The sequence below is a fragment of the Lycorma delicatula genome, chromosome 8, assembly GCF_047948215.1.
Source record: "Lycorma delicatula isolate Av1 chromosome 8, ASM4794821v1, whole genome shotgun sequence".
Classification (NCBI taxonomy): Eukaryota; Metazoa; Arthropoda; class Insecta; order Hemiptera; family Fulgoridae; genus Lycorma; species Lycorma delicatula.
This window is the reverse complement of record NC_134462.1, coordinates 90,016,314-90,040,912: the sequence shown is the minus strand read 5'-3', so window position 1 is coordinate 90,040,912 and position 24,599 is coordinate 90,016,314. Positions and strand designations below refer to the sequence as shown.

At 29.7% G+C, this 24,599-nt stretch overlaps 3 protein-coding genes across 3 annotated transcripts in view; 1 reads left to right on the top strand and 2 right to left on the bottom strand.

Annotated features, from left to right (window-relative positions):
• Positions 1-845: 845 nt before the first annotated feature.
• On the bottom strand, positions 846-3,306 carry LOC142329494 (calpain-7-like). Its single transcript, XM_075374167.1, has 4 exons — positions 3,230-3,306; positions 2,364-2,569; positions 1,826-2,034; positions 846-860 (listed from the first exon to the last, which is right to left on the bottom strand). The coding sequence occupies exons 1-4, from the start codon at positions 3,304-3,306 to the stop codon at positions 846-848; spliced, it is 507 nt and encodes a 168-aa protein (XP_075230282.1).
• Positions 3,307-3,529: 223 nt separating this feature from the next.
• Positions 3,530-8,297, top strand: LOC142329493 (uncharacterized). The gene is made up of 3 exons (XM_075374166.1): positions 3,530-3,559; positions 6,633-6,763; positions 7,219-8,297. Exons 1-3 carry the CDS (start codon positions 3,530-3,532, stop codon positions 7,640-7,642), a joined length of 585 nt encoding a protein of 194 aa, XP_075230281.1. The 3' UTR covers positions 7,643-8,297.
• Positions 8,298-17,123: 8,826 nt separating this feature from the next.
• Positions 17,124-24,599, bottom strand: part of LOC142329553 (calpain-7-like) — a 45,383-nt gene continuing 37,907 nt past the window's right edge. Inside the window, exons 13-14 of the mRNA XM_075374222.1 lie at positions 24,149-24,384; positions 17,124-17,383 (exon numbers count right to left, since the gene is read on the bottom strand). Coding sequence (XP_075230337.1) covers positions 17,239-17,383; positions 24,149-24,384 — 381 coding nt within the window. The 3' untranslated portion in view covers positions 17,124-17,238. The remainder of the gene's footprint in view (positions 17,384-24,148; positions 24,385-24,599) is intronic.

The following is a 24,599-nucleotide window of genomic DNA, read 5'->3' as shown; positions in this document are numbered from 1 at the left end:
CTACATCCTCCAGCAGTAACTCCTTTCCATTCACAATTTGATATCTGCAGTTAAAAAAAAATTGTAAAAAAGTGTTCTACCACTAGCTGACCCATCATAAAATTGATAAAATATGAAAGAACAGAATTATCAACAATTATGTAAAAAAAAGAAGATTTTTCCTATATTAATAAAAAACTCTTGTTCTACTATTGCTATTAAAATAATTAAAGGAAACAGCATGAATCTCTTCTGATATTTCAAACAAAAAATGTAGAAAATATACATAATTTGAAAATGTCATCATCATTAATAATTATAGAAAAAGAAAGAAATTAACCTAAGAACCATTTTCTTTCTTAAAAGTAATTTTAAAACATTATGTTTATAATTTTTCTGTGATACGATTTTTTGACAAACTTTGTAAATGTTTTATAAAGTTGAAATTTAATCACAATAGGTATTGTCATGTGTTCATGGCTTGTTCTGGATACTGAGAGATCAAACATTGAAAATGTTTATATAATTACAATTTATAGGTTTAAGAACATAAGTAAAAAAAATAAGACAAATCAATAATAATGACAACAGTAATAACAATAAATGACAATAATAAACAAATATGGTGGCGGTTGTGGTAATCATGACCACCACCACAACAATAATAATAAACAATGATTACACACAAAATAGAACTTAAAGTAAGGTCAGGATTTATCTACAGGTAGTTAAACTGTAAAAACCAGAATTACGTTCAATTGACAAAAGACATTATAATGACCGCTATTAAAATAACACTGATGGGCAAAAAAAAAATTTTTTTAAAGTTGCTGTATGTGTGTTACCATTTCTTGAATTGCTTTCTTTCATTCATTACAGATCTGCAAATACAATTTCTCTATCACTCTTAGTTTTAAATAAAACTAAAAATAATTTTAAAAAATTAAGTTCAAATCTGTAAAAATTATAATTTTGCATGGCCATATCTGTGTTAGAATGATTTTGCTGATGCTTTTCTTTTATAAATAGCCTCAGGCACATTCCGAATTAATGTCCAACAGTAATCGGCTAGCATGTTAGTATTCCATTTCCCTTTATAGTGGTTTTCCATCACTGACATGTTTTGGTGGAAACGTTTACAATATTCGTTAATTACATCTCCAAGGTTGTCTGGGAAAAAATCCAGATGCGAGTGGAGGAAATATATTTTCAAAGAGATATTACATCCCATAGCGCTGTATGAATTAAGAAGCTGATTAACAATATTATGGTATTTGTCGGATTTTTGTTTGCTGAGAAAACTTCTGCAAATGTCTTTAAATGAAGCCCAAGCTGCACTTTCTACATTATTTAACATCGAGTTAAATACATCATCTCTGACCAACTCTCTTATTTAAGGACCAACAAATATTCCTTCATTAATTTTTCCTTCACTTACATTCGGAAATTTCTGCCTGATGTACAAAAATCTGGGGCTATCCATCTTCATTGATTTTACAAAATTTTTCATTAGTCCTAGCTTCATATGGAGAGGGGTTAAAAATTATTTTTTTGGGTTCAACTAAGGGTTAACTAATTTTTTTTAAGGGTTCATGAATAATTTTTCCCATTTGGAGTTAAGTTGTTTCATTTCTTTTACTCTTTTATAACATAATGTTTATCCCTAGCTCGGCTGTCCCATTCGCAAAGAAAACACATGTACTTAGTATAGCCTAACTGCATGCCTAACAAAATAGCTTTAAAACAAATAGTTTTGTTTTTATTTCAAAATTGACCTTCCATTAAAAACACGCCTCGTAATTAGAAAATTCACAAATCCATAGATTTTATCAAACCTTTAACTTACCTTTTTGGTGTACTTATACGGATTTGTAATTTTAGTCAGAGTAAACGGACATGTTGCATATGCACGTAAAGTATAGTGTATTGTATGCATCTTCTCATACTGTGATACGACCAATGTAAATTTACGAGGACTGTTTTCATTTAATATAATTTTACACAAATAGTGAGGACTATTGATACGAATTCCATCAATATAAGGAGGTGGGTCATCTGAAAAAAAAAACAACACATTCTTACAAAAAAATATTCCCCCAAAAATTCATTTGTGAAAAAGAAATTTTACATAAATCCTCAAAGATAAATATATAGCAGAATTCCAATTAACTAAATCCATATTATAGAAGGCAAGTGTGCAAGAATAATAGATCATAGTACATTTCTTAAATGCATTAATACTTCCTCCCAGGTATCGAAATGTAACTGAAAAAGAAAATGGAAATGGACAGCACTCCTAACTTAATGTAAAACCTTTCTATTAATTTAAGAACCAGAATGTCCAAAGTAACTTAAAATACTTAAGATAAAATAAGTATACTAACTTGGATAATAAACACGCTTTCCTTCATTTTTATAAACAAGAACAGTAATATATTCTGTATTTTCACGAAAATCATCAATTAATGTAATATGACGAGTTAAAAGAATCCACACAGCACCAACATTTGACTTAACTTCCAACTGAAACTGAGGATTATCTCCAATGTTGTATACATCCTTAATTGGGCCAGTTCCAGCTTCCCACGACCTAGAAATTACAAATTTATATTAAAATCACAATTTAAAAAATTACAAATAATAAAAATATTTGTTGAATTCTATATAATATTTCATTTCATATTATATTCTACATATTAAAAAAAAGGAATCATAATCTTTATTTTACTGTTTTTGAATATGAAAACATTCAACCAAGAATGAAAATTTAATATATTATTAATGCCTTAAGTTGGTCATGTTATTGTCTGGAAGATACAAATTCAATGAAAACAAAAACATTTGTTTAGTTTAATGCTGAAGAAATAGCAGAACAAAAATAACAATTAAAGTAGAATAAAATGACAAGTTAATTCTTATTTCAATTAAATTTTTTGAATTATAATAGTGAGATAAGGGTAAACTGCACACTGGTCATGAACAAGACAATAAACTATCCTTATCTGGATTGATATGCCTAAACAACAAACCTCATGACTGAAGTTCCTGCTAGGTAAAGACCTTCTAACACCCTTCATTCAGACCACCTACTATAAAATTGTGGTAAGTAAAATAGGCCTAGTGCTCTAATCTCTAATGAATATCATTCACTTTTTAATTTTTTTTACAATTAATAGTCTGCAAAGTTGTTGTAATAAAATCAAATTATTATAACAACAAAAGTCTTACTCAAATTTAATGAATAACTTACTGATGTATACAAAACGTTCTTGATGTATACAAAACGTGTTCTTGAACTGAAGAACAAATCTCTTGTGGTGGCAGCATTCGTTGCGTTATTGTCTTCACGTTCCCCCGGCAGCAATTCTGTATGACATTCAGTACATGTGTAGTGTTGTCATTGTGGTGAGTCCTCTAGAGGTTTCATCCAGCATAGAAATGTGTTCAGTAGTCCAATTTTTGAGGGCAAAAAATTACAGTTATGTGAAATTTATTGCCAAGTTGTTGAGGTATACGATGAGAATGCAATGTCATGCCCCATGATCACAAAATGGTGCCAAATTCAGAAACACAAGAACAAGTGTGAGTGACAAACTGCATGCCGGGTGTCCTTCAACTGCAAACAGAACGGGTAATGCGGAACGAAATGATCTTGAGTAACTGGCGCATTAAAATTAGAGATTGCAAGTGAATTTAAAATCAGTTATGGTAGTGTGTTTGTGATTATTCACGATCAGCTTGGTTACTATAAAGTGTGTGCACGATGGGTGCCACATCTGTTGACCGACAACCACAAACATCAATGTTTTGCATTTGCTCTTTCTTTTCTTCAACATTATTCTAGGACCGGTCCACAGTTACTGAAACTAATCATCAAAGGGGATGAGAGCTGGGTGCTTCATTACCCTCCTGAGATTAAATGAGCATCAAATGAATGGAGACACAAAAATTCGCCAAAGTCAAAAAAGTGAAAACATTCCCACATGTTCAAAAGGTTATGCTGAGTCTTTTTTGATTCTGAGGAACTTGCTGTTCCAAGGAACAACAACGACAAATCTTACTGTGAGTCTTTAATAAAAATGCATAAAGCCATTAAAGATTGAAGACCTGGAAGATTGAGTAATGGGGTTGTTTTTCTTTACAACACTACTCATTCAGCTCACGCGACAAAGGAGTTACTGCAAAATTTCAAGTGGGAAGAGTAGTCTCACCCGCCTTACAGACCTAGCACCCTGCGACTACCATGTGTTTGAAGGAAGCAGTCCTTAAATGGTTGAAGGATACTGGATGAAATTTTTAGGAGTGGATTTGAAAAACTTGTGACAAAGGAATGAAAAGTGTTTAGAAAAACTTTGTGATTAGATTGAAAAATAGATAAAAATATGTGGTTTTTTGTTCAATAAAAAAATTGTCTTATAAATATGTGTTTGTTTCATAGAAGCGGTGTAACTTACTTTCTGATCATCCCTCGAACATAAATTAAGATTTTATTGCAATTAATCTAATCTATAAACTGACAAATAAGCTAATTAAAAGAATATATTTTGTAATATATGAGGTCTGTAAATAAAGTAATGAGACTGTTCAGGTGTGGATTGTTTTTATTTACAATCCAATTATCCATGGACTCACTTTCCAAACTGTTCCCTTGGGAAGCCATGCAACGCTTCAAACGGTTTTCCCACTCTTCATGGCAGTGTTGGAACGCAAACTGATATATTCTGCAGATGGTTGGTTACATTGTTTTGTTTTCTACTGTTCCAAAATGGTGTCCTTGAGGTGTTTTTTAAAATTGGGAACAGGAAAAAGTCACAGGGACTCAAGTCAGGTGAATAAGGTCTTTCAGGAATTACAGGAATGTTTTTATTTGACTAAAACTCATTAATTGAGTGAGAGTGCAGTGTGACAAGGAGCATTGTCATAATGCAACATCCAGTTGTCTTTGATGGCTGGTTCATGGAGCAACTCTTTTCCGCAGTCTTTCAAGAATTTCTCGGTAAACATGCTGATTTATAGTCCTGTAGGCAAAAACTCCTTATGGACAATGCCATTACTATTGAAGAAACAAATTAGCATGGTTTTGATTTATGATTTGCTCATTTTTGTTTTTTTGGACGTGATAAGTTTGAAAAGTGCCACTCCTTGCTCTGGCTTTTTGTTTCTGGGTCATACTCAAATATCCAAGATTTATCACCAGTAATAACATTTTTTAGAAAATCAGGATCAGTTTCAATCTGCCCTAGAAGATTGCAGCACACTTTCATCCTGTTGTTTTTTGTTCAACATAAAGGTTTTTTGGGGCCAATTTTGCATAAACATTTTTCATTTGTCCAATTTGATGGATTGTGGTATGGCTCAAATTCAATTGTTCTACAATCATTCTGATAGTTAATCACCGATCGAACAGTATAAGTCTCTGATTCGCTCAACATTGTCCCTTTTTAACATTAACAGTCTTCCAGAGCGTGGATCGACTGCAACTGATTCCCAGCCATCTGAAAATGCTTTAAACCACCTAAACTTGGGCTCGTGACACATCATCATTTCCATATGCCCTTTTCAATTTTAAAAAAGTTTCAGTAGCATTCTTACCAAGTTTAATGCAAAACCTGATTGCACAATGTTGCTCATAATTAGTATCAATAATTTTTTTAATGCACAACAAAAACTCGTTTCACAAAAAGTTTACGTCTCACATGGCAACAATAGACTAAAAATATTAATACCTAATATAAATCAGTTGTTCATTTAACCATATGTTTACTAGTAACTTTACAATGTTGCCACTTTGGTTGCCAAAAAAACTAGTTTCATTATTTTATTTACAGACCTCTTATGTTTGCAGTATCATATTAATTGAATAAACTTAACCTATATTTTATGATGCTTGAAAGGGAAACAGATTTCTTTTCAATTTCTTTTTGAGGTTGGTGGCCTCCCTCTTCAGAGTATAGCAAAATTAGAAAATTATGAAATTTACAGCAATAGGGAAGTACACATTTTTGTGCACTTCTAAGATAAACATCTTATGAACAAAAAAAAAAAAAGTTCATATTTAAAACAAAGAATAAATTTGTCATTGACTGATAACAAATGAACATATTTATTTGTTGTTGTAGTGATTACTTAGTCAGAAACATATTTACTAACTTGAGACTTATTTTCACATGTCTTTGATAATTACTCAGATGACTGAGCATTGATGGTTGAAAATTAGATGGATGTTGCCAAATTTGTAAGGAATAAATCAAAATTTCTTAAATGAATGGCATTGCTTGTGGATGAGGGGTTTAGCACCCTTCAAACTATTTTATTGCTACAAACTATTTGTATTATTGATTTTTAACATCATTTAGTACTTGACTACATACAGAGTGGCAAGTAAATCTGTAGAATCTCAAAATTAAAACTATGTTCTTGGTCAAAGGCCACACTTGAATTTTTTCGACTGAATAATGATGTATTGTGATATGATTTCATGCTCTGCTTTTTTCCATGGTTATATTACTGGCACAAAAATTTTATCCTGCAACAATATTGACTTAAGACATATATATTTTAAATGTGTTAAATTAGACGAATATGTGCATGCATGTGTTAGGTAAGTTTATCTTTAATAATCATTAATTAGTAAATCCTTTTTTTTATTTTAGTGTGCTAAATCATTTCTGAGCAATGGATTTCATGTGCACTTTATATCTAAAACTAAGGTTGAAAATATCCCTTTCACAATTCATGGTGGTACTAAACCTACAGTAGAAGCATTCAGCAGATTAACTTTAAAGTAAGTTTTTGATTTAGTACTTAGCTAAATGTATTTATTTTACAATTCCTGGAAAATTTACATGCCATATTTTAATGTATTTCAGATTGTATGTTTTTTATCCACTTTGAGGGAATTTATATGAGAACAACTATAAGATATAAAATGTCAATAACATTCTAAGTTTCCAAACTGTACCTAACCTTGGGTTAATTTTTGTAAGTTTCAAATGTTCTCATTTGATGTACTTGATTATCTTCTAGCTATAATTCTATCGAAAACATCTTTAAGAAAGAACACAGAATTTTATGACAAAATTTATTTTATCATGTCTTAAGAAAATGAGTTTTTAATAATAGCTTTCATCAAGCTTTAATTTGTACTAAAGAATTTCAGTACATAGAAGTTCATAATTGTTTGCTATTTATATTCATCTGAATTTATTGCATCATTAATTAATTGTGTTTTTGTTTTAGGTATTTTGAAAATCCTGATCAGTTATTAGAATATACATGCGGTTTACAGTATGTACAATCTAGACAAGGCAAGCTTCCAAAAGTTATTATATTACAAGATTTAGAAACATATATTCAGGATGAAACAAAAGGTGCATTAATTATTGCGATGCTTTTAGATGCTTTAAATGCTCTGGGAAGAGCTTTTGATAAACCTATTTACCTTTTAGCTGGTATTACATCTGAAACATCTTTAAGAATATTACAATCTGTGATTGATAATTTTTTCTCTTCTGTGTGGAAAGTAAATTTTGAAAATAATAGTGGAACTTTATTAAAATTATCAAATAATCAGAATGAACATTTTGACAAAGAAATCAAATTTCAATTTGGACAAGATAATCTACTGTTCTTAGAAAGTATATGGCAACATTTTAAACTATAAATATGCCAATTTATAGTCATAAGTACATAATTAAAATAATCTTTATCATTTTTTTTTTAAATTCCAAATTACTACCTGGACAGTATGTCAAAACATTACAGTAAGAAACTGTATTGCTTTTGGAGCCATCAATTGCATAATCAGCCAAAATAAATTATATATAAAGTTAAAATTAAAGCAGAAATAGCCAGTTCTATGTTGTTACAGAACATACAGGCACAGTGGAAGAAGGTTTATAAATTATGAAATAAACTGATTAGCAACCAGAAGAAATTTGATAATGATTTTAACAAGTTGACAGAAAATTATAAACTTATTATTTGATGTTAATGTTTTGACTTCTGTTCTTTAGAATAGCTGCAACAAATTCTGGACCTATCATTACAGCAAGAAACATGTAATAATTACTTTAATTTGGCTGATAATGAATTTGAGGATTCTGAAGCTGCTATGTTGCAAGTTTTTGATATACTATTTTGACTGTCTTTGATGCTTAGAAAACAAAAAAAAAAAATTATTATATATTGTATGTATAATTATAGATTTTTATTTTTGAAGTGTGTTTCACAGTATTTATAAGTAAATTTTGTAAATACATTTAGTACTGATTTATATATTTACTATTTCACTGTAATGAGACTCAATGATTCTAATATATATATCAAATACATTAAATGGTAATTTTATATTTTTAAGAATTTTTATTATTTTATGTATAGATTTTAATTGTTTTATTTCATTTTTATTAGCTGACCCCATTGCAATTATACCGTAGGTAACAATACTGTAATAATTCCGTACGTAATAGAAAATACATTTGAAACAATGAATATTCTGTTTAGTCTAGATAATACAAAAATTGTATATTTTATTTGAAATTTCACAACCCCATCTGCCCAACGTCTTCTTTTTCTTTAAGACTTTGGGCTTTGGAGGTTGGTGTCCCCATTGCCCTAATCTCTACAGCTTTTCTTACCACTACATAGAGAATTGCAGAACCTTGGACACCATACACATGCACTACACAAATTGCTACATATACCCTTACACCTCCTCTATGAATCATGAGACCTTGCCGTTGGTGAGGGGGCTTGAGTGCTCAGGGATACAGAGTAGCTGGACCGAAGGTGCAACCATATCGGAGAGGTATCTGTTGAGAGCCAGACTAAGGAATGATTCCTGAAAGAGGGCAGCAGCTCTTTCAGTAGTTGTTAGAGGCGTGAGTCACAATGACTTAAACGGCCATATCAACATCACTCAGTCCTCTGAGTACTATGCAGCTGAAAGCAATGGAAAACTACAGCTGCTTTTTTTCCAAGAAAATGTGGCTGTCTGCATTTTCACATAGCAATAATGGAGGCGCCTTCCTTGGTAAAATATTCCGGAGGTAAACTAGTACCCCGTTCGGATCTCCGTGTGGGGACTACTAAGGAAAGGTTCACCAGAAAATTAAAAAATAACATTCTACGAGTCAGAGCGTGGAATGCTAGAAGCTTAAAAAAGGTTGGCTAGAAAATTTAAAAAGGGAAATGGATAGGATAAATGTGGATATAGTAGGAATTAGTGAGGTTCGGTGGGAAGAGGAAGGCGACTTTTGAACAGGGGATTTTAGAGTCATTAACTCAGCATCAAATAATGGGCAGGCAGGAGTAGGTTTCGTGATGAACAAGAAGATAGGAAGGAGAGTGGAGTATTTCAAGACGCATAGCTATAGAATCATTGTAATAAGGATAAAATCAAAACCTAAACCGCCAACGATTGTTAACGTCTATATGCCTACAAGCGCCCATGATGATGATGAGGTAGAGTGTGTATACAAAGAAATTGATGAAGCAATTAAACACGTAAAAGGAGATGAAAATTTAATAATAGTTGGAGATTATTTTAATATAGTGGGTGAATACGGGCTGGGCAAAAGGAATGAAAGACGGGACCGACTTATAGAGTTTTGCACGAAGTATAATTTAGTAATTGCCAACACCCAATTTAAAAATCATAATAGAAGAATATACACTTGGAAAAAGCCAGGCGATACTGCAAGGTATCAGATAGATTATATCATGTTTAAGGAAAGATTTAGAAATCAACTCATTGACTGCAAAACTTACCCTGGAGCAGACATTGATAGCGACCATAATTTGGTGATAATGAAATGTAGATTGGGGTTTAAAAACCTGAAGAAAAGGTGTCAGATGAATCGGTGGAATTTAGAGAAGCTTGAGGAAGAGGAGGTAAAGAAGATTTTTGTGGAGGACATCGCAAGAGGTCTGAGTAAAAAAGATAAGGTAGAAAACGTAGAAGTAGAATGGGAGAATGTTAAAAAGGAAATTCTTAAATCAGCAGAAGCAATCTTAGGCGGAATAAATAGAACTGGTAGAAAACCTTTGGTTTCAGACGATATATTGCAGCTGATGGATGAACGTAAAAAATATAAGAATGCTAGTGATGAAGAAAGTAAAAGGAACTATCTGCAATTAAGAAATGCTATAAACAGGAAGTGCAAACTGGCGAAAGAAGAGTGGATTAAAGAAAATTGTTCAGAAGTGGAAAGAGAAATGAACATTGGTAAAATAGATGGAGCATACAGGAAATTTAAGGAAAATTTTGGGGTACATAAATTAAAATCTAATAATGTGTTAAACAAAGATGGTACACCAATGTATAATACGAAAGGTAAAGTCGATAGATGGGTGGAATATATTGAAGAGTTATACGGAGGAAATGAATTAGAAAATGGTGTTATAGAGGAAGAAGAAGTTGGTGAGGATGAAATGGGAGAAACAATACTGAGATCTTAATTTAAGAGAGCATTAAAAGATTTAAATGGCAGAAAGGCTCCTGGAATAGACGGAATACCTGTAGAATTGCTGCGCAGTGCAGGTGAGGAAGCGATTGATAGGTTATACAAAATGGAGTAACAGTACAAGGTGAAAAGATAAAGATGCTACCATTTGCTGATGATATAGTAATTCTAGCCGAGAGTAAAAAGGATTTAGAAGAAACAATGAATGGCATAGATGAAGTCCTACTACGCAAGAACTATCGCATGAAAATAAACAAGAACAAAACAAAAGTAATGAAGTGTAGTAGAAATAACAAAGATGGACCACTGAATGTGAAAATAGGAGGAGAAAAGATTATGGAGGCAGAAGAATTTTGTTATTTGGGAAGTAGAATTACTAAAGATGGACGAAGCAGGAGCGATGTAAAATGCCGAATAGCACAAGCTAAACGAGCCTTCAGTAAGAAATATAATTTGTTTACATCAAAAATTAATTTAAATGTCAGGAAAAGATTTTTGAAAGTGTATGTTTGGAGTGTCGCTTTATATAGAAGTGAAACTTGGACAATCGGACTATCTGAGAAGAAAAGATTAGAAGCTTTTGAAATGTGGTGCTATAGGAGAATGTTAAAAATCAGACGGGTGGATAAAGTGACAAATGAAGAGGTATTGCGGCAAATAGATGAAGAAAGAAGCATTTGGAAAAATATAGTTAAAAGAAGAGACAGACTTATAGGCTACATATTAAGGCATCCTGGAATAGTCGCTTTAATATTGGAGGGACAGGTAGAAGGAAAAAATTGTGCAGGCAGGCAATGTTTGGAAAATGTAAAACAAATTGTTAGGGATGTAGGATGTAGGGGGTATTCCGAAATGGGAAACGACTAGCACTAGATAGGGAATCTTGGAGAGCTGCATCAAACCAGTCAAATGACTGAAGACAAAAAAAAAATACCCTTACACAGCAACACAACAATATCTTAAACTTTAACACTTGGTGTTGTTGCAACACCTTAAAATAAACATAACTCAAGGTGGAAATTATCATGCTGATGGATGGATGGGTCTATGTAGTGTATCTCAAATGATGGCCTCTGGCTATCAGAGTGAACCCAGTTGTATACAGTCCTAGCTCCAGTGCCTCCTCTGCTGGAGTGGTCCATTAAATCACCAGTATCAGTGGGAATGTATGTCAGCCCCAATCTCTAATCCTTCAGTGGTTGTTGGTCCACTTGAAAACCAACTAACCCATGAGTTTAAAAAGACTGACCTTGTCAGCCAAAGGCGTGACAAATGATAAAGAAACAAGAGATGTAACAGAGAGAGGTAAAATATCTAATGTGTTTTTTGTGGTTAGATATAAAAAAGAAGGAAACCCACCAGGTTGGTTTAGTAGTGACCTCGTCATTGCAAATAAGCTGATTTCAAAGTTGATAGTTCTAAGGCTCATTTTTTGACTTTTATATGCATTCGAATACTAGATTGTGGATACCAGTGTTCTTAGGCAATTGGATTTCAATTAACCACATGTCTCAGGAATGTTCGACGTGAGACTACATTTCATTTACAGTCATATATATCATCCTTATTCATCCTCTAAAGTATTTTTACCTTATGGTGGTTCTGGAGGCTAAGCAGAAAAAAAGAGGTATAAAGAAGAAGGTAAATCCCTTTACTAAAGTTTCTCCATTTCTTATAAAAATGTGTGTCATAACAGCTTTGTATTTCACCTACTTTGCAGACAGCTAGATACCAGCGAGCACTACACAATACTACATAGTTAGATAAATATATAATTATATTCATAAGAGAAAACCAAAAGTTTATAAATATCATTTAAATCCGTCGAATCTCAATAATTCCAGAAATAAAAAAATAAAATTAAATCAGAGTACATTCATATTCATAAGTGTAGTCTGTAGTAATAAAATCATAAATAAAAAAGGGGAGTACATTTTTGACTTTTACAAAAAAAATATTTCATTGTTTTTTTTTTTGCTATATACTAATACTTGATATATAGGATTTGCTTAATATTTTGTATAAATTTATGTAACAGAGTAGTACCCAATATAGTTATCAAAAATATATTATTCTATTATAGGAAAACTCATGAAGTAAAAATGTAATATAAAATATTTGAATGTTAGTAACTCCAGAAATAAATGACAAAATAAAATTTCAAGTATATTCATAATCAGTGTAATTTATATTATAATCATAAATAAAAAAAAATGGTTTACATTTTACGAAAAAGATCATGTTGTATAAATGCATTGTTTTTTCTTTTGTTATCATACTTGATTTGCTTCATATTTTGTACAGAGCTATATTATACCAGATAGTAGTACTAAATATTACAGTTATTCCTAATATATTTTATTATAGGAAAAAAGCAAAAGCTAAAAAAATCATTTACTACACTTGAATATCAAAAATTTGAGAACTAAACAACACAAAAGTAACTGCAAGTATACTGATAATCAGACTAGTTTATAGTAATGCAATCAGAAAGAAAAAAAGGGGGGTTACATTTTTCACTTTTACGAAAAAGTAGTGAAGGTGTAATTCACTGTTTTTTTTTTCGCTATCAGACTTGATGTTAATGATTTGCTTCATATTTTGTATACAGTTATATATGAGAGAGTAGTACTAATTATTACATAGTTACCCTTAATATATTATTCTATTAATAGGAAATATATGTCAGTAATTCAAGAAATAAACATAATAAAATTAAATTTCAGTATATTCATAACCATTGTAGTCAATAGTAATAAAATCATGAAGAAAACAGGGAGAGTTACCTTTTTCACTTTTATGAAAAAAAATCATTATGTATGTATATTATTTATTGTTTTGTTTTTTTTTTTTCACTATTATACTTGATATAAAAATTTTCTTCATATTTTGTATACACTAGAAAGTAGTACTCAATATTGGATAATTATTTCATTGTATTATAGAAAAAAACCACAAAATAAAAAAGAATGATATAAAACATTTGAATGTCAATAATTCAAGAATTAAACACAATAAAATTAAATTCCAAGTATATTCAAAATCAGTGAATTCTGCAGCCTCCTTTCACTGATTGCATTGTTTCAAATGATCTTGTGGTTTTCTGAAGTGTGGTTCATGATGAATGGCAGAGTAAATGGAATACTATAATCAATAATAATAAACTTAACACAGTTAAGGACACTGTGTCACCCTGAAGCTCTTCATGTAGGAATAACCGTCATGTGGAGGCTATTATTAGCTGTTTGGAAATACTGTAGGGCACACTAGGCATTCAGACTGATGCATCCGTTTGCGTTCGCTGTGACTACCAACTGACAGTACACCACATATTTGTAGATTGTATCTGTTATGTGACATTGCATCCGAAGTTTAAACTAGGGACTAGTTTAAATATACTTTATCTTAGACAACATGTATCGCTTTTGCCTAATATCCTAAGATTTCTTAAGGCTGTAAATCTGGATTCAAAAATTTGATTAATACTACAATATGCTTTTATAATAATCTGCTACAGTAATTTTGTGTCTGGGTACTGACACAAAATCTTTCTTTGACAAAACTTAGAAATTGAAAGGTTAATATCAGTGAGATGGAATATAAAAATATTCACATATAACTGAATATATAAAAATTTAGTTTTTGTAAACTGATTAAAGAACATCTTTCAGATACTGAAGATATCATTTTGAATAAAAAATTTCCAAAAAGATGAGGATTAAAAAATTCTAAAAGGCACCATTCTAAAGTCTTTCTAAAGACATACTAAAAGTCTATGTTTTGTTCCTCCAGTATACCATGCACTATCTTTCAAATCTTCTGTTCATGGATGATAAAAAGGAGAGCAATAAAGAAGAAAGATTAATGAAAAAATCTTCTTGATTTATCTTTCATGTTATATTGATATGTTTGATTTTTAAGTTTGTATCATTTTTCATTTCACAATAAAAAAAGGAAAAGTAATTTCACAGCATGGTTTAGCTACTGTTGCGTCACAATTGTACAACTCAATAAATAAGCAATGTACTATGTAAGATATTTTTATCCCTGAAAATTTATTGACTCCAATGAGCACAATTTATAAGCTAACTGCTTTTCACTATAAACAGGAACCACTTTCTTATGGGATATAAATCTTTTTGCCTTTAAATCTCCATCTCCTCAACATCAGTTTATTAACTATTAGGATTATTGTACTTCTTAGTCTGTTCTATGAAGTATGAAATGAAAACACTTTAAAGTAACAACTCTTTATTAACATTAAAACTAATAATATATTAATGGATTATAAGATTTGTAACAAAATAAGCCATAATATGCATTTATTAATTTGATATTGTGTGAGTAAATAGAAATATAAAAATAGCTTTTATATCATAAAATAATTATTCTGTAGAAAAAATTTATTACAATTTACAAAAACATTTTTCTTATTATTATTTACAAAAATTATTGAACAAAAATGTTATTTTATGAACTAATAATTCAGAGATTAATGGTGTAAATAAACAAGGATATTCACCATCATTCACAATGTCTACAGTTAGGTGTTCACAAACATGCTTAAACTCTTGTTTTGGTTTTCTTCAATTGCATTCTTATATTTGCTTACAGAATCTGTTTTAACAGCTACCCTCAAGTAGAAAAATTTAAAAAGTGTGCTAACAAGATTATATCAGATAAAACAAAATTTAGACACTGTGCCAAGTCTTATTCTGTTCTTAAGGGTCTACAACTTTTTACCTCTTATCTTATATTACTTTAAAAATAAATTTGTATGTGTGCATATATATATATATATATATATATATATATATATATATATATATATATATATATATATATATATGTTTTTGAAATGCATGAAATTATACATAAATTTTTTTGCTCAAAATTTTCATAGTGAAACGTACATAACAAAAAAATCATAACACCTTTGAATCAGTACCCTTCCATTTACAGAACTAACTATAAGAGAACATGTGTCGTGGATATATTTTTAATGTCAGGATGGTCTTCTTAATAAAATGAAATGCAGATGGGATGGCAGCAGCAAGAGAATATTCTCAAACCTAAGGGAAAAGCTTATTCCTGACATTACAAAAAATTTCAACTGTTTCTGTAAAAAAGATTTAGAAAATTAGTAGTACAATTTTATTTTTACCCTAAAAAAAACAGTAGAGTGAGAATTTACGTAAATGTAGACATTGCAAAAATTCTAATTTTAATGAGGATCAGATGACCAAATTATAGGTGATCAAATTTTATGGCTGTACTATGATGATTGTGCCAGGAATAATCTTTGATGATTTTGAAGAAATAATTTGATGTGCATTATAACAGACGTAGTCCTTAAAAAAATGTATAATACCTTGATTTTAAGGAAATGGTAATTTTAAATTTATTATTAAATATTGATATATATGTAAAATATCCCCTAAAAGGAGAGTTTCCTTTCATTTTAAGCATGTTCCTCCAAAGAAATTGGATATGCAAACTGTATAATGATGAAAATCTAAAAAAAATATGAATGTCATTAATTTTTGCTTTACTATTTTTTCATGTTGTTTTGACATTGAGATTTTATTAAGAGTTTTGTTTGTTTCACAAAGTATGCATGGCTGATGATTTCATGCTGTGTTCACCATTATGTGATTCATAGTTGTTTGCACATATTAATTTACACACTTTTTAAATTGTGGTAGTTTTTTTTACAATCTTACCTGATGCGTATTTACTGATTTTAATTGTTACTCAATTTTTTTTACAGGCTGCCTTAGTAATGTACAATGTGTTTATAGTGAGGTTTTCTGTAAAATATATTTACGTGATCATGACGCATATTAATTCATTTTATTTTTAATTGTGTTTTGTATCTCATTTTTTTATTATTATTCATGTAGTGTAGAAAATAAGCAACGGAAAGCTTTGTTATAAATTAATAAAAAGATGTACAACATTAGAAAATGTAATAAAAATTTATTTTTCAAAATTTTAGTTATATATGAAAAATTTATATCTTTTCAGTAAAAGATATGACTACTAAAGTAATAATTTTTTTAATGAGTGTAATCTTTATCTTTTATTTCAATGTTTTTAAATCTGGTAATTTTTACTATACAATAATAAAACTAAGATCTATTTTTAATAAGCAATTATATCAAATAGTAATAGAAATAGTATTATTTAAAAAAGTATTTCATAAGTATCTCCACCTTTTAACTATTAAATTAAAAATGCAAGGATTAAATAGAATAGGTTACTAGTGTTAAGCTATATTTTTTCAAGCTATAAAAATCAACTCTTAAACACACATTACACTTTCTTTTAAGCAGTTTCTGGAATGCCTAAATATAATAAAATAAATTTTAAAATATTAACTTCTAATATTGAAAAATTCACAAGTTATTGGGTTGTTAATTCCATCTTATGTGTGCCACTGCATACCATTTATTTTAATAATTATTTTTATGATAAAAATAATATCATATTACATTATACTAAAGTTTTATATTAGCCGTCTAATTTAAAATAGATGCAATAAAAAAATAAATTAAATTTGATTATATAAAGATAATTGATTAAATCAGAACCTCTGGTACAACAAATCACTATTAGATATTAACAAGCCAATATTAAGAACAGGTTTTAAATACTATTCTGTTACTCAAACGTATATTCAATATCACATTTTTTTTAATTAAAAAAAGTAAAATATACTTAAAAAATACAAAATAGTTAAACTTTTTTAAAGATAATAATTAAATAAACAGCAACGGAAGTTTATTCTCTACTATCTTTCTAACAACAACTGTAGAGGACATGATGACTTTACAGTTAAGAAAAACGGGCCTTCTTGTCCAGGAAGATATGTTGAAGGTATAATATCATATGTTCCTCCAGGTATATTATCCAATTCAAATGCAACAAATCCAGATCTGTTAATCATAAATAATCATCAATTTAATATAATTTACTATTTAGGAAAAAAATGACAACAAATACTAAAAAATAAAAATATAGTCTTATCACAACATTCTGCACTATGTGATTTATTTAAAAGAATTTAAATACAATTTAACAATACAGTGGAATAATATGAATCTTAAAAAGATTTATAAAACACTTAACAAAGCACACTAAACAAAATTTTCAATAATAAGTATAAATATATATATTTAGTAAGTATCGTTCATAGGGACATCGGATATGGTGATCAAAAACTTGTCTCTTGGTTGGTTTGGCATGCTGTTAACGCATAAATACAATATGCACATTGTTTAGAATAACATCAGTTGTAGTGACATACTGGTTATTATTACTTATTTTTCCTATTGCGATCAAACATTTTATCGTTTATAATGATGGACAGAAGTGACTCATCAGTAACATAGTATATCTAAATTGTAGTTACAGAAATATTTTGATGATTCCTTTCTTCTTACATATGTACATTTCTACTTTTTTTTGTCTTCTTCCTGTACTAGATTTATTGTAAACTGAAGCAGTCACATTCAGTTGTTATTATTCTTTTTCTGTGAGCATATCATAACATGGGGTAAAGTATTTTATTTTACATATCCTGTGTAACTCATTCAATATTGATTTAATTATGACTTTGCGAAAAACATTCATGATAGAGGAAAATATGCACATTTGACAATTAGAGAATGGTGAAACTAATGACACTGCCCAAGAATTAGGCGTGGGTCATTCTACAGTATTGGTGATATGGAAGAACCTTGAAAAAATTAAGAAAAATTTTGAAACAAATTCTTTGAAATCAAAATAATTACAGCCTAGTAAACATAATGATGTAGACCAAGCACTGTTAAAATGGTTTAAATACCAGAGAACTAGTAATAACCGTATTAACGGCCCTATATTGCAAGCCCTATAGGGATATTAGGGCGAACAATTTTTCTGAAAAATTCTGCGAACCATGTGAAATAACTTCAGCTTGGATACAACGGTTCCGTCAGTGTCATGATACTGTGTTGGGGGAGAATAAGTAGCAAGGCCACAGCAGCTCTAACTGGTGTGTCAGGAAAATAGCTAGAAACCATTTGGCCAAAATTAAGTGCTATTCGGATGAAGAAATCTATATAATGCTGATGAACCCAATGTTTGTTTTTAAACTGACGCCAGAAATAAACCTTTGGTTTAAAGGTGAAACATGTTTGGGTGAAAAATTATCAAAAGAAAGACTAACAGTACTAACTGCTACAAATATGACTGGAACTGACAAAAAAAAAAGTCTGGTTACAGGGAAAAGTGCTAAACCCCAATGATTTAAAAATTTGAAATCGCTTTCTGTTACGTACAAAAGTAACAAGAAAGCTTGAATGACAAGTGATATCCTTAATCTTGGTTATGAAAATGGAACCGTTATTTAAAGATTGAAAATGACAAAATACTGCTGTTCATTGACAACTGTCTGGCTCATACACACATTGAAAATCTTTTGTGTATAAAGTTACTATTCTTACCACAGAAAACAACAGTGGTCTTACAGCCTTTAGATCAATGCGTGATCAAGTCAATAAAAGTCTATTACAAAAAACACTTAATTTTACAAATGATACAGGATTTAGATAAAAAAAAAGGAAACACAAATAACTATTTCGGATTCTATAATTATGTTAGAAAGATCATGGAATGAGGTTTCTCACTGACTGTAAAAAATTACTTTTGACATGCAGGATTTTTACCACAGGCTGGCGAAGTTACTGACTGTGTTGCATGCAAAGAAGAATATCTTTAGCAGAAAGGAGCAATAACTCTGCAAAACCAATAGTCAAATGCATTGTTTGTAGATTATCAAGATTTAAAAATGCATGAAACTGTAACAGATGATGATGTAGTGGCTTCAGAATTAACAGAAATAGATGGAGATGTAGGTAATGACAACGGAAGTAATGATAGCAACAATGATGAGGATATCAACCTACTAAATCTTCCAGAATTTTTAACAGCAATGAAAACCATTTGCCAGTTTCTCGGTTTTATTTAAATTGCTAAGAAAAACAAAGAGTGTTTGTTTTGATTTAGAAAAGAACCTTAAAAAACTGTATTATAACACAAAATGTTTGAAATAAAGCAAAATACAGACTATTTGCAGAAAAAGTAAGTTTTACAATTTTTCTCTACCTTCTTTTACTCTACCGTATTTGTATTTATTATTGCATTTATTTTTAATTATTATTATTATTATTACTACAGTATTAATATCACTAAGCTACTTAAACATTAGTTATTGTGACTATTGGTTATAATGAACTGAAATCACCGGTCCCTTGGAGGTCACTATAAACAATGCTTATTGTATTATTGATTTAGTAAAACATTTTGCAAATGGTTTGCAAAACCACATTACATTTTGTTTAGTGTGCTGTAGGTAATTAATAAAATCCGCCTACGAATACACCAAAATAACAGTGTAATAAGAAATTAATAACTTATATAAGTTAACAACTCACTAAATTTTTTGAATCTATGGAATAATCGTAAGTTTTAAATTACTATTTTAAGTAACACATCACATGTAAAAAACTCATAGTTACAAATTACTAATATTATGTGACAACAATATTTTATACATCACAAGAGCCATCTTGTTTTCACTTAAATACTATTTTATAACTTATGATGATAACTTACCCCTAAATTTGAAAAGATTATATACAAATTGTTAAGTTTACATTAATTAAGCTTGCTGTTTGGTGTATTTTTATAGTTTTGATTAAAAAAAAAACACAAAGAAACAGATACACAGAGATTAGTATTTTGTACACATGGTAATGAAAAACAAGACATCAGAAATTGAATAAAACAAATAGCAAAAAACATCAGAATACAGAAATGTAGATAAGTAAAGAGTATCTTAAAATAATTACAATTAAAAAAAAAATAATAATAAAAATAAAAATGAGAGATGATATTTAAAATACACATTCAGTTCTTGACTTACAGTCTTAAATACAGTCATTCTTGACTTTTCAAATAATTCAATCTTCCAAATCGAATTAATTTATATTATCTATTTTCTTCTGATAAGAATCTGGGTATGTAAACTGTATAAAATTGCTATATAATATAACACTGAGGTGTTCTTTTCTCAATAGTTTGGCAGTAGATTTTAAATCTCATACAAATTACTGTATCACACCACAGTTGTTTTTCTTTTTTAGTTCTTCTCTACACTTTGCTCAGTGAGTGAGCCTTGGTCATTTTTTCTATTATATTAATGTTATCTAAAGTTTGGTTCTGGCCGTTGAGGTATTGCTCCCTCTCTCTCTCTCAATAAAATGGCGGAAGAGTATTATTGGCTCTGGTCATAGCAACACATATATACATCATTCTGTTGTCAGATAGAACTACCATGATGCTGACAATTGTAGTCGATGACTAGCTACTGTGGTAGAGAGCGTCTGTGTTTTATTTAACTCTTCCTGTGTTTGTACAACATGTTTCATCAATAATATGAAACAGTACTTTTTACTGCCAGAAATTATACTAGTCTATTTAAAACTGCACGTTTTCTACATAGTATTTTTGTATATTGTATAACATATATAATATTTTTCATGAATCATTAGTTACTGTTGGTTTTGGGGTTTTTTGTCATGCAATGACTTTTGGTCGGGGTGTAATGGTTTGTAGCCAAATGTGGGAAATGGTCTGCCATCAAAAAGAATTTTAGAAAAGAATGAATCTTTAATTTCTTTTCAAAAAGTTAGAGAACTTAGTGCTGTTGCTCTTAAAATTAGTAGCAATACAGTTTCCAATATTACTAAAGAGAAGTCTTTAACTTTGCAGAAAGGTTCATCCAAATTATCAACACCGGGTAACAACAACCAAGAGATTCTCCAGTAACTGATTTAGATATATGTTTGCAGCTGATGCCATTCACAAACACATTTACAACTACTACTTGAAGAAAGAAATCCAAGAAGTAAGAAGTTATTAGTTTCTTTTTGGGAGGCTGAGTTATTTTATGGATAATATTCGTTTTTATTAAAAGTATTGCATAATATCAGCTTCTAGTACCAAAAAATTAATAGCGGGAAAATTATACTTGAAAACGGAGATATTATCGCTCATTGCAGTATTTTATTGAAGTATTTTAATGAAATTGTATGGTTAGATGAAACTTGGGTTAATACTAACCACTCAAATCCAAAAGCATGGACAATGAAACTCTGGATGGTACTATGCATGTCCCTATAAGTTGAGGTGACAGATTAATTGTCTGTCATGCCAGAACAGTTGAGGGGTTGTGAATGAAGTGCTATTAATGTTCAAATCAAAGAAAATGAACGACTACCATGAGGAGATGAATAATGAAACATACATTCACAAAATGATTCAAAGAAACGCTTTTGAAAAAAGTTAAACTGAGTAGCATCATAGTAATGGATAATGCTTCAAATCACTCAGTGCAATTGGATAAATTACCAAATAATGCTAACTGGAATCATGAGTTGATTGACTAGTTTCACGTGGGGTCAATGCAGATCAATGATCAATGATCAATGATCAAAGGATAACTTTTGGAAATTATTCAGAGAAAAACTTTCAAGACCTATCTATGAAGTAGCAAAGAAACATGTAACAAAGTTATCCTATTGCCTCCCTATCATTATCACTTGAATGCTATTGAAAATGTGTGGTCACATCAAAAGATATGTAAAAAATAATAAAAAGTTTACATGATAGAAATAGAAGAAATTTCATTGCTAGGAATAAATAGTGTAACCTCTCAAGACTGGAGAAAAGTGTACAATATGTTAATGGAGTTATATGAAGCCATAGAATGAGAAATTCCCTTGCACATAGACAATTTAATTATAAATTTAAAAGGAATCATCTGCTTCATCTTCCAGTTTCGATAGTGGCTTTGAAGATGAAGAAGTCGACGGAATTCAACCACTTTCTGATGAATAATGTCAGTATTTATTTATAATAATTATTTTTATTGTACGGTAGTAGTTTTCCCCAATTTAAATAATATATTGTAGTGATTATTATAATATTAATAACTATTGTAAATTGTTAATGTAAAAATTAAATAATACATTATAGCCTATTATAAATAATTATTATATATATATATTATATAACAGACCTACATAGAAAAAATAATGCCAAAAAAATTAAATTAAAAATATTTCGGGAAATGGCCAACAATTAACTTTCAGAAAAAAGAATTGCTAGATCCATGACAATGTGTCGGTGAGAGAGATAAGGGCAATGAGAAAGAGAAGGTCATATATGTTTGGCAATTTGACGCCTGGCTTTCCTTCTGAGAACTGCATGTGACTACGATACATTAACTGCCAGAACCAAACTTTCAATAACATCAGCATAAATTTAGTATTATGCTTATTCAAAAAAAAATTATTTTGTGTAAGACAGGTTTTAAAAAAAATATTTTTTACTCTTTTATAACTATTACTATTAGATTATTCCATTTATTAAATCATTTTTTGACTAAAATTCTTGTGTTTACATTAAATTTTTTAATAACTTACAAATATGTCATAAAACCAACCAGCTTTTATGAATCCTTTCATAAAAGCTAAAAAAAAAAAACAGACATAGGCACAGAATGAAGAAGAAAAATGACAAATTAATATGAGTAAAAAGCATTGAATTAATGTATTTAACAATTTTAATATTTTTTAGGGGTTCTCTAAATTTTAATTGGTTTTCAATATTTCTACTTTAAAGGAAAAGAGACAAAATAAGAAGCCATTCATATTAGATTTAGATTTCATCTAAAGTCTGCTAGTATGTCATCAAATAATTTTTTTAAAAGACAGGGTCATGTCAAATAATTTAATAGATGAATATTTGGATTAAAGACCAAAATCACCAACCTTCCAATCATCAAGAAAAGGACTGTCAATTTACTTAACTGAAATTGAATTTAGAAAATACTGGTGAAATACCAAGTTTCAAGCAAATAGGGTGGTAATCTTTTACCAGCCTTTGATTATTATTACTTATAATAATCATTTGTTATAAGTACAGCAGTTAACTTGTCAACTTGTCTTGAACTAGATCAAGACAAGTTGACCCACCGGATTGGTCTAGTGGTGAATGCGTCTTCCCAAATCAGCTGATTTGGAAGTCGAGAGTTCCAGCGTTCAAGTCCTAGTAAAGTCAATTATTTTTACATGGATTTGAAAACAAGATCGTAGATGCTGGTGTTCTTTGGTGGTTGGGTTTCAATTAACCACACATCTCAGGAATGGTTGAACTGAGACTGTTGAACAAAATTACAGTTCATTTACACTCATACATATCATCCTCATTCATTCTCCGAAGTATTATCTGAATGGTAATTACCAGAGGCTAAACAGGAAAAAGAAAATTCAAGACAAGTTAAATGTTTAATAAATAATATAATAAAATTATATTATAAATAACTGCTTATAATATAATAAATGATTACTTATAATTATTTACTTTATTTAAACTTCATCAGAGTTAATTGCATAAAGTAAATACATTTTAAAGTAAACGGTTTACAACCTTATCTAAATACTTTATAATTAATCAGAAAACAACACATTTAAGTTTGAATTTTACTTCTCTGTAAACAGTTCAATTAAATTTCATAACAATGACAAATTGATGTTTCATTAATTAAATTTCTATCAACTTCAGCAGTAGTGAATAAATTTTCAGTTTTATACCTGTACGGTCCTGAAGACTGTGAAACAAATGGTGCCGTTTTATTTGGATCATTCAGTGATTTTGGAATAATTTCTAATCCCAACTGATATTGTTTTGGTCCTTTAAGATCCAATAAAAGAAAATTGTTCTCATCAAAATTATCAAGAACCAATCTATAACAAGGATTATTTGGATATGTTGAAGGATGATTTCTACATCCTCCAGCAGTAACTCCTTTCCATTCACCATTTGATATCTGCAGTTAAAAAAAAATTGTAAAAAAGTGTTCTACCACTAGCTGACCCATCATAAAATTGATAAAATATGAAAGAACAGAATTATCAACAATTATGTAAAAAAAAGAAGATTTTTCCTATATTAACAAAAAACTCTTGTTCTACTATTGCTATTAAAATAATTAAAGGAAACAGCATGAATCTCTTCTGATATTTCAAACAAAAAATGTAGAAA

What these genes read in the sequence shown, in the direction of transcription:
- LOC142329493 (XM_075374166.1), top strand. Translation starts at nt 3,530, where the DNA reads ATGGTGCCAAATTCAGAAACACAAGAACAA. An exon ending in ATTCAGAAACACAAGAACAA is followed by an intron (nt 3,560 to 6,632) that starts GTGTGAGTGACA and finishes TTTTTATTTTAG; the next exon opens with TGTGCTAAATCATTTCTGAG. An exon ending in TTCAGCAGATTAACTTTAAA is followed by an intron (nt 6,764 to 7,218) that starts GTAAGTTTTTGA and finishes TTTTTGTTTTAG; the next exon opens with GTATTTTGAAAATCCTGATC.
- LOC142329494 (XM_075374167.1), bottom strand. Translation starts at nt 3,306, where the DNA reads ATGCTGCCACCACAAGAGATTTGTTCTTCAGTTCAAGAACACGTTTTG. An exon ending in AGAACGTTTTGTATACATCA is followed by an intron (nt 2,570 to 3,229) that starts GTAAGTTATTCA and finishes TGTAATTTCTAG; the next exon opens with GTCGTGGGAAGCTGGAACTG. An exon ending in AAAGCGTGTTTATTATCCAA is followed by an intron (nt 2,035 to 2,363) that starts GTTAGTATACTT and finishes TTTTTTTTTCAG; the next exon opens with ATGACCCACCTCCTTATATT.